This window comes from Haemaphysalis longicornis, unplaced genomic scaffold, assembly GCF_048455015.1.
Source record: "Haemaphysalis longicornis isolate Haplotype H1 unplaced genomic scaffold, Haemaphysalis longicornis Haplotype H1 scaffold_8, whole genome shotgun sequence".
Taxonomy (NCBI): Eukaryota; Metazoa; Arthropoda; class Arachnida; order Ixodida; family Ixodidae; genus Haemaphysalis; species Haemaphysalis longicornis.
This window is the reverse complement of record NW_027526445.1, coordinates 169016011-169026820: the sequence shown is the minus strand read 5'-3', so window position 1 is coordinate 169026820 and position 10810 is coordinate 169016011. Positions and strand designations below refer to the sequence as shown.

Sequence of the window (10810 nt, the reverse complement as noted above, 5' to 3'; positions counted from 1 at the left end):
CTCTCCCCGTTCCTTCCGCACATCGTGACCAGTGGTCATCCTTTTCTAATAAAGTTTCTCTCTCGCTCTCACTGGCCATCCACCTTCGCATGATGAAATGGCTCCAAATTACACCTTTTCTTGTTTTTTAATTCCCTCTTTTCTCACTATCCGCGCTTAGCGTAGCCAACCGCACTGTAACCTGGTTAACCTCCCTGCCTTTCATGTACTCTATTTTCCTTTCTTCCTTTGCCACAAGAGGGCGGGAAGCGGTACAAATGTTCGCCCGCATTCCAAAGTAAAGCAGACAGGACACAGACACATCAAATAAACGACAACGCTTTTCTCTCCATAACAGGTTCATTGTTTGGCACATGCACATAGAACAATAATATAGGATAATTTGCAGGATAACGCCGTCTGCACGCAGTCGTCTCGCTTTTTGATTCGTTATCTCCAGGAAGCCGACGACCCGTAGTATTTCGAGGCGACGAATGCAGTGCAGAAGGTTTTGAGCAGGAGTTGAGGTAGTGGAGTTGGCGGCAGTCACTTCACAAACGCGCTTTTTTTTTTTTCACTGGTGACTAGTTCTTCATTGACTTTGAGGAAACACACAAGAGAGAAAAGTAAGAAGCAGGAAGGGTTTGGTCACAGCTTCTATACATGGTTTAGCACATGAACAAGGTTTCCCACAGAATACCCAAAATGCCCGTAGATCTCTCCCCCAACTCTTTCCCTACCTGACAACAGCAACCCAAAATATAGAAGAGATATTGGAAGGTCTTTACATTTTCACACGCATCAGCTTTCATAAAACCTCTCGCAACGCTTCCTTTTTAGGCCTATCATCATCATTGTCACCATCACCATCATCATCGTCGTCATTATCATCATCACCATCAATCAGCCTGGTTGAGTCCAGTGCAAGATGAAGGCCTATAAGATATGCTATATAATTCTGAAAGAAGTCACACGAAACCCGTAATATGCTATACACAGTAGAGCTACTCTCAAGTCGCCGAATTATGCTCAGCGTTGATTCGTCACGTGTAGCGTGTATATATATAAGACAGAAAATAAGGGTTGGCAGTCAAGAAAACCCTCGGAAAACAAGGGGAGGTTGTGGTGGGTCATAGAAAGAGATGACGATTTTTTTTGAGTCGATAAGAAAGTGGTGAAAAAATGCCCGCCGGGTGGGATCCGAACCCACGACCTCCAGAATACCGATCTGGTGCGACAACCACTACGCTACCAGCGGGGCTGTTTCCCCAGCACTTTCTATGGTATTTATGTTAAGGTATTTTTGTTTCCTGCACTTGGGGGTGGTAGCCAGCGCCACTCGGACTACTCGGGGTGAAGGGGACCTTCTTTTTAACCCCCGGGCCGTGACTCGAGTGTCTACGACATGTCGAGAGTGGTCGACCAGCGTTGAACCCTCTTAAGCTCCTTTGGCACCAAGACTGCCAGAACAGAGGCCCTCGCTATGCATGTAGCGAATCAGAATAGGTAATGAGGGGCTCGTTGAAAATAACACAGAAATAAGAGTTGGCAGCCAAGAAAAACCTCGGAAAGCAAAGGGGAGGACGTGGTAGATCATTGAAACAGATAAAGAATTTGGAAAGAAAGTGGACAAAAAATGCCCGCCAGGTGGGATCCGAACCCACGACCTCCAGAATACCGGTCTGGTGCGACAACCACTACGCTACAGGCGGGGCTATTTTTCCCCTCCACTTTCTGGGGTATTTATGTCAATGTAATTTTTTCCTGTGCTTGGGGGTGGTAGCCAGCGCCACTCCGACTTCTCGGGGTGAAGGTGACCTTCTTTTTAACCCCCGGACCGTTATTCGAGTGTCTATGACATGTCGAGAGTGGTCGACCAGCGTTGAACCCTCTTAAGCTCCTTTGGCACCAAGACTGCCAGAACAGAGGCCCTCGCTAAGCACGGAGCGAATCAGAAATGGGAAATGAGGGCCTCGTGGAAAACAAGACAGAAAGTAAGGGTTCGCAGTCAAGAAAACCTCAAAAAGCAAAGGGTGGTTGTGGTGGGCCATAGAAACAGACGGAGAATTTTTTCAGTCAGAAAGAAAGTGGTGAAAAAATGACCGCCGGGTCGTGTAGCGCATATTGATATCAATCCCTCGAAAAAATCGGTCAACTTCAGATCACAGTGCGTAGGTAGATATGTCGAGGGCGGGAAGGTGCCGCTGTTTCAGTAACAGTGTTAACATTTATATGCCCCTTACGTACGACCGAGAGCACGTTTAACGAGTCTAGCTAATGTAAAACTCCAAACGAGATCGACGGGGAAACGAAAAGATGGAAGCGGGCGGTGAAGGGTTACAAATGTTATTGCTTAAACTTCGTTCTCCGCTTTTTTCACCTCCTTTTGCTTTGTTCGCTTTCTTTCGTTGTTTTTGCACGTTAGGGCCGTTAGCCAACCTTTCTCAAAGTTTGATCGTTTACGGAAGAAGCTCAATGAAAACACTAAATGCGCACGACCTTGTCTGTATCTATCATTTTGAAGTAACTAGCATCTAATTTGTACCTGACACACGGCACACAAAAACAAAGGAATTGTGAAAGCATAACTGAGAAACACGTAAAAAACGGGAGAGAAGGGACATGCACTAATTTAAAATTCGGAAATCCCGTGGTGTTTTTCTGATTTCATCGCTTCGACCCAGATCTTTCCCACTTCGAGAGATCGCATTTGTCATAAGATCACCGACGTGCATCATGTCCAGATATACTTCCGCTGTAACAATCCCTACTCATTGTCCTTACCGTTGACTAACTTATAATGTTCATTTCTGCACAATTTATGTTAAGTACTCATTATTGGAAGATGAGATACAAAAATGATGTATAAGGGGTTTCATAGGTGTTCATGAGCGAAATTCCGTTCCCTTCTAGGTACAAGCCCGGCATTTCCTGTGCACACCCAGAGCCACCTACTGCATGGCTTGGAAGACTCCTTGTATTTGCTTATACAAGTGCTAAAACCGCTTTGAAAGTTGCCGGTTGTACAGAGGACAACACAAGTGTGTTGTCCTCTATAACACAGGTTTCGTACACAGCCTATAACACAGGTTTCGTCTATAACACAGGTTTCGTACTTACAGCCTTATCTTGCCTCGGCCGGAAAGCATTTAAAAAAAACTATTGTGTCATTCTGAAGTCTCATCGAGATATTTTGACTTCAACGTTTTTTGTGGAAAGTTTGAGTCCGCAGTTTGGCTTGGTAACTAGTTCAAGTTGAACTCAGTGTTATAGACAAGGGTGTTGTGCACTGTACTTATCTTGAAACGGAATATCCCGTTCGGGAACCTCATAGGTGAGGAGCGCGCGCAATGTGCAAAAAAAAGGAAAGCTTGTCCTCGCTTCGCTGGCCGCACATGTTGCACGTGAACGGATCGTGATATCCGTGGTACCCCATGTGCACCGAATACATTACGCAGTGTTCGAACGCAATGTCGCAGTAGACGCAACGGAACTTGTCCTTGTTGGACACTCCCGACCGTCGCTCGCAGCTCTCTTCCGATGCAAGCTCCCCGCCGCCATCTCGAAGTCTCGATGCCAGGATCGACGGCGAGTTGGGTGGTGGTGCCCCCGGCAGAGAGGGCTCTGCCGACTCCGGTTGCGGGTCTCTGGTGGCGGGTTCATCTTCCTCGTCGTAGGCGTCGGGGCTGTCTTCGTGGAGCCGCATACAGAGCTTGTCGATTCGAATCGCCCGGCCCTTACGCCGACTGCGCGGCGCCACTTCAGCCGGTGTGCGGCTGAGGTCCAACGGAAACCCTTTCTTCTCGTCCTTGGGAGAAGGAGGAATCGGTGGGTCCTGGTTGGACGTGGACGACACGTAAGGTACGTCGACAGCTGCACTTCGCTCCATCTGATGTGCCGTGGCGCCTTGCAGCGCCTGCGGCTGCTGCGGCATCTGTGGTGGTTGCTGTTGAATCATCTGCTGCTGTTGCTGCTGGTTTTGTTGGTGCATTTGTAGGTGCAGCTGCTGCTGCTGCTGCTGCTGCTGCTGCTGCTGCTGCTGCTGCTGCTGCTGCGGCTGTTGTTGTACCAGCGCCTGTTGGGGCGGTAGGAGTGGCGGAGGTGGCGCCGCCGGGAGGCTGCGTATGCCATACAGCCTGCACAGGTCTTGACTCTCGGCGTGTCCCAGCACGTGGCGACTGAGTTGCTGCTCGTCGGCCGTGGTGAAGTCGCACACGCTGCACTTCCACGGCACCGTTCCCGGCGCAGCTAGGGCTGCGGCGCGGAGAAGCTGCTGCTGCTGCGCGCAGGCGACGGCGGGAAGCAGGTTGACCAGCGGGCTGTTCGGCGGTGCCGGCACTGTAAGAGAAATGAAACAAGGATAAAGATCTAAGCTCGCTGCATTACCGTTTGCCCCTCATCCTCCATAGCTTTTGCTGCCACGTGGTACATTTATTATAATACCTGCACCACTCTGATCTGGCCCATTCGCTTTTGTGTGCATTTTGCGATGACCCAGAAATAACCCAACATCTTTTTTTCTGGTGCCAACGGTTCCCCTCCATATGACGGATGTACCTCAGAAGGCACGAGCGAACTGTTAAACCTCCTTCTATCTGCTCCACTAATTTTATTGTTCGGGACGAAGGTACTGGGTTTCTGCCACGGCGATATTTGCCGTCGCAGTACACTAATTAACTTTGGAGTCAGGTCGTCCCCTCTGCTAGCCGCCACGTTGCCCTGCAGGCTTCGTCTCTCAATCCCCCGCACGTTATTGCTTACTGCCTCGCCTGCACCACGTTCTTTTTCCGTTCTATTTGGTTCCTACTTTTCACATTCCCTTTCCTGCAATTAATTTTATGTCATTTTTCTGTCTATTCTCTCCTCGCTTTGGTTTTACTAGGCGCCTAATGTAATTCATTCGTATATATGAACGCATGTTTTACATTTTCCTAAAAGCAGAGTTAAGCTTCCATCGGTAAGCACCCTTTTCGTGGCCAGCCCCCTTCGTGTGCAAGGGCCATTGGTTTAGCACAACGACCACTATTTGCTTCGAAAAGAAGTAAAGTGTGTACTGACAACCTTTCGATGAATCGAGTAACACTTTAGTCGCGGTTAATTGATTTAACAGGTTAATCTGTTCAAGTCATGTGTGCCCACTGAAACGCGAGTGTTATGTTATCTTACGGTGTTTTATGGCATGGTATTGTGCGCAAGTGCACCGTGGACCTTATCGGGATTCAAATAACCCGCCTCATGTCACTGCACAAAACGATGGAAGTTTGCTCAGAAGTCATTGTGCTTAAAACCGAACTCTTATAGCCACGAAAGACGGGAATAAAGGTGCCCTTTATAGAAAAGCTGACGCTCCGTTGTCTAACGACAACGATTCTTGAAACGCTCAGCTTACTCGTGAGAGACTCGTTAGCTGTCGGTGGTGCACCGATCATGGTGCTGTTCACGTTTATTCCGTCGTTCGTGTCCTCAGTGCACCCGTAAAAAAGAGAAGTCCCTACGCGAGGTTAAACGGTCGCTCCAACGATGACCAGGAAAACTACGCCCTGTGATGTTGCTCAGTCATAAACCGAGCTTCTTTCGATGTTTTACAATATACAATCTCCAAGACGCATATTTTAACCTACTGGTATTTCAGCAAACAATTTCAAGGCTATTGCAATTCTAAACACGACCGAATCGTCATATCAAACGTTGCATTGTCACTTTTTTGCCCAGAACTGATACTCTCCGCCGGTTATCGTCCACTTGCAAAGAACAATACCTCATCACAGCTAGTCCTCACTAGTGTAACTAGATAAGATACAGAGTACCGTCACTGAGGCAAGCAAGTGATGAACGGCGGCCATTTTGGTGTTTATCAGTGTTTTGCGGCATCACAGGTAACTTTGATAGGTAGTTTGCAAACAACACTGCCGAAGACGCAGCAACGCGGCAGCTTCGGACACACTTCTGCAGCTGAAATGTTGCAATGCGCGTTATCTCACGCAACTAAATGAATTCGAGGTCGGAACGACGCCAGTCGCGCGCAGTCGCAGAGCAGGAAGGACAAGCTGAGACCACCACAGTTGACCGACAGAAAACACATAAGCAACAAAATGGCGGCACCCACGAACCGTCGCCGTGTAAACAAATGTCACGTGATTCGAACTGACCAATGATCACGGCGGCGGCATGGAACAATATGGAGAAAAGAGTGCCGATGATCCGTAACCTTATCTAGTGACTCTAGTCCTCACCTCCGAGTTCCTGCAGTGCGGGCGATGTGGGCCCCTCTGGCGGCGCGGGAAGGGGAGGGTAGTCCCTGGGCCCCCTGCGCGGTCCGCGCCTGGTGCCGTACACGTCGAGCACCGGGAACGGGTGCGGGCTGCCGTCCGAGTTGAGCACGCCTGCCGGCCGGTGCACGTACTTTCGCAGGTGCAGCTTGAGGCTGTGGCAGTACTTGGTGGCGTAGTTGCAGTCGGCGCACCGGTACTGATACACGTTGGAGTGAGACTTGAGGTGGCTGTTGAGCATGCTCTTGTTGACGCAGCTGTAGTTGCACTTGGGACACTTGAACGGCTTCGAGCCGAAGTGGTTGCGCAGGTGGTACTCCAGGTGGTGCTTGTACTCCGTCACGAACGGACACCTGGGGCAGGTGAGCAGCTTCTCCGTGCGGATGTGCACCTTGCTGTGCTCCCAGAAGTCCGTCTTGCTGGCCGCCACGTGGCCGCACTGCCGGCACCGGAAGGTCCTGTCCTTGCACTCCTCGGCGCCCGGCAGGCCCTGCCACTGGTCGTCCGAGTGGAAGTCCTTGACGTGTCTCTTTAGGCGGCCCTCTGTTCGCGAGCTGTAGTCGCACATGGGACACTTGTGGTCCAGGTGCGTGGCCATGTGTCCGTTGTACTCCGACTTGGAGCGACCCTGGAAGGGGCACATGTGGCAACGGTAGGGGCTGGGGGACGCCGAATGTTGAGAGTCCACCGCAGTCACCGCTTCGGGTGTATGCACTGGAGAAGGCAGTCGCGTCTGCTGCGGCTCCCGCGGTGGTTGGAGGACAGAAAGCTTGCTCGAGTATTTTTCTTCGCCGCTTTCTTCCACGAGAGCGGAGCCGAGCACACCGGTTTTCTGGAGTGCACTTTGGAGTTGCGCCAGGTGGTTAACGTTAGGGGTCGAGTTACTGTCGCTGTCCTCGCCGCAGGATGCGTCGTCCGGTGGCTCCCGGCCGCAGTCTTCCTCGGCCATGGCGGCACCGCGGTGACCACCGGGCCAGGGCTCCTCGGTTTCACAGGTCCGCATGGGTCCTGCGAGAAATAGGCGGTATTGTAAAACCTTCGGCCAGAAACAGAGAACCCAACGTGCTCCCGATGTGGCTGAGGGCGTACGACAGAGAATGAAGATTTATAACAGGTTTATAAGCAAGCAAAAGACACAATTTCCAAAGCATGACCTGCCGTCCAATTTGCTACGTGGTTCACATGAAAGCTGCTAGCGAAGGGCCACGATCTTCTGGGTCCTACGCGACACACGCGAGTACGCCTGCCACACTTCGTTCGCAGTAAATATCTGCGACCACGTATGTCTCCATCTCAGACCGTCGGCCGCCTAACCGGCATCCGTAAACAGCAGGGGATTCCGACGAGAAACTTCCTGCCAGACGCTGCGCCGTTTTTCAGCACAATCCCCCCTTTTCGCCCGCTCGTCTGAACTCGGCCCCCAATGGAAAAAGTGGGGACAACGGGGTGGTGGGGTTGGCACCGGGCACGCGCATGGCCTGATTTATTGGGCAATAAAACGGGTTTTTCCGCCTGAATGGCGCGACATCCCAGTGTGGACGCTCCTCCTCGGAGTATACTATACCGTATTTTTCCTCGTCGTCGCTTCGAACGCAGATGGCGCACCACAATGAGTCGCGAAAAACCACGTCTCGCTTTGCACACCTCGAAACACGCGCTGCGAGCACCCTTTTGTTCCCGTCCGGAGACTGGTTCACATTGTTGCGTTGGGGCGTTGACCTTGGGGATCGCCGCAAACAAATTACCAGCTTTCCGGCGCACGCGGGAACTTGGATGACCGCAGAAGGCTCAGGGAACGATTTCAAAGGGTGGCGAGCAAACCGGCTGCGAAAGATTTGCTTCGTTTTGTTCGCTTATTGCGTTGTTTTTTGGAGGTCGCTTGTTTGACCAAGCCGCCCTGGCGCCAGACGGTATGTAGCAACGGTAGCCTTGCTGTTAGCGGCCTGGTTTACATACAAGCACGTCGCTGTGCCATCATAGAAAGATTGCCAACAAAAGCATCTTATGTAGAAGGCAATGTGAAGCTTCCGTTTCATAACACTTGGAGGATTCGTCCCTGTGAAAAAATAATTAAGCGAAGCTTTCACAGTGTGACCGATAGCGTCCTGTCGAAAAACTAACGCATTTACCCAAATACCGGTTCTGATAAGCTCTCATAAGATCTCTGGACGCAGATCCATGCTTGAAACCTGGCTTCTATTGCGTAAAAATGGTTAGTTAAAAATCGCGAGAAAGAAGCTGTTCTAGATAAGGTAGTACACGCATCGATCATGAAGGAGTACAACAGTATACCCTTATCTCTTAAACCTACTATCGTTATACATTTAGATCATTCGCAGATGCATTTACTTCGTGCGCGAAAAATCGTTGTATGGGTACGTTCTTCGTTTGCTTTTGGAGTTTTTCAAGGTTTGAAGATCGATTTGACGCACTTTTAGCGAACGTTTAGACGCAGATTTGACTTCAGAAAGCTCTTGCGCTTCCTTTTATCTTCCTTCCCTTACGTAGGGATTTTAAATTGTTTCGTGTCTATCTGTGTGTGTGCGTGTGAGAATGGTTTATCGTGAGAGCGGATATGGCATATGTAAATTATAGAAGCAAGCAGCTTGAAGGAAAAGGCTGCTTGTCTCGCTCATGACTGTCTTTTAGAATGCCCGCAGTGGCTTAGTGTTAAGCCTACCAAGCGCTAGACGCATTGGCACCGCATTGAATTTCATCATGAGGTCTCCTCATGCTGACGCCGCTTCACTCAGCACTGGAGTTTCCTGGTTTTGTATTGAAGCTCCCTTTGTCAAGAAACGTTTCGTCCACAAAAGAGGCCATATTCAAGCCGTGATCCAAGTGCCTCGGCAACATGAAATCCTTCCAGTGCGGCTGTACGACGCGGCAATAAATTCTTGGAATCAGCACTACACCCACTGTGGTTCGACATTGCACTTAAATATCAAGTTTGTCGTTTCGAACACATTCAATAACAGCAAATCGCTTTTTTTTTTGTTTTTTATACGCAAAAGCTCCTGAGAGATCAGCTGATTGCGTTCGACATTATACATTGCACTTACAAGCTCTAAAGGCACAACCTTATGCAGAGCTCGAGTTTCAGTGGATTCCTGTCCAGTGCGAACGTCAAGGCGGACACTGCGGCATCGATCGCGCATGATCTGCACGGGCCAGCGATATCTACACCGTTCTCCAGGCGAGATGCTTCTGTTCTTGCGTCCTAGACAATCACGCCGAGAAACTTGTGTCATGTCACATAAAAGACCCTTTCGCGATTAATTGGCAAAGGGCATGCGTACATGGGCATCCGTGAAAACGCAAGCACTACGCATTTGCTGGTAGGCACTTCCAACCCCTATGTGTGAAGATAGGAAGTAGTCAAGTCAGCAGTCTACATCAGGCGCACGCAGACGTGCCGTCGTGTCACTCCATCTGCCCATATTCAAATATTATTCGCGTAAATCGACAGATGAACCATTCTTGGAAGCGAAGTTGCCAGGCCGATGGGTGTTAGGTTAAACAACGTGGGGTTCAAGACGTCTCCTTGGGACAGTGAACAGTGAAACAGTGACAGTGAACAGGGACAGTGAAACACAACAGGGACAGTGAAACAGGGACAGTGAAACGCAAGGACAGCCGCTGTCCTTGTGTTTCACTTCCTTCGTCTTCGCCTGAGTTCGCGCTGGTTTTTATCCAAGAATGTCTTTCCAACTAGACCAGCTTGCAACCCTCCTGCAACTACACTTGGGCCACCAAGGGGCACGTGCAAGTTCTCGAGGGAGGAAATACTGAGCAGCGCTTGGATATACACACTGTCTCGCGGTAAATCATGTGTGTCACAGAGAATTCCGGGGTAAGCTTATTTTCCTTTCGGTGTAGAACTTTTTTGGTGTCAAGTACCGGTGGGTTTGTTCGTGGAGGAAAGACTTATATCACTTCACTGATGGGGACACCGAGTAGCCTTGCATACCGATCAACCTACTCGCGGCGCCATCAAAGTGCCGCTATTTCATGCGTGCCTTCTTCAGGGGGATACCGTCGAAGTTCTCGAATTGTCCGAGCTACGTCTCTGGAAGCTACGAAGATGGAAGACTCTGACCCCAAGCGGGCGCGCTAAAGCAATGCCATCTACCCTGATATATGATTTTTAATGTGTCCGAGGCTTTTTTATTGTGAGGCAAAAATATATTGCATATGCAACGGCTTGCTCTTCTTCCGTACAAGCACGTTTCTTTTTGTATCTGTGCGGTTACATGCGTTCGCGGGAAATATGCTATTTCTTACAAGTCCGCGTACTGTTAAGGCCCAACCACATGCAGCGTATTTTCGGCGTCGCGCGAGCGTCACCGTCGTTCGGCGTCAACGTGCGCGCCCGCAGGAGAGGGCGAGTAACCGAATGGGACTGGCGAAATCACGCGCCGGCGTGCGCGCTCGACGCTGCGTCTGTGTGTGTTGCCAGACTTGCTTGCCTAGCTCTGTGCCAACATAAACAAGTTGTGCAGAGTTTTTTGTAATTAGGCTTTAAAGTAAACGTTTATTTTTGTTTATAAATGCACTGAAGT

The 10810-nt window shown here is 50.1% G+C and overlaps 1 protein-coding gene across 1 annotated transcript; it reads right to left on the bottom strand.

Annotated features, from left to right (window-relative positions):
• Window positions 1–328: 328 nt before the first annotated feature.
• LOC144149007 (protein hunchback-like) lies at window positions 329–7253 on the bottom strand. Its single transcript, XM_077680535.1, has 2 exons — window positions 6213–7253; window positions 329–4317 (listed from the first exon to the last, which is right to left on the bottom strand). Exons 1-2 carry the CDS (start codon window positions 7249–7251, stop codon window positions 3308–3310), a joined length of 2049 nt encoding a protein of 682 aa, XP_077536661.1. The 5' UTR covers window positions 7252–7253; the 3' UTR covers window positions 329–3307.
• Window positions 7254–10810: the final 3557 nt, after the last annotated feature.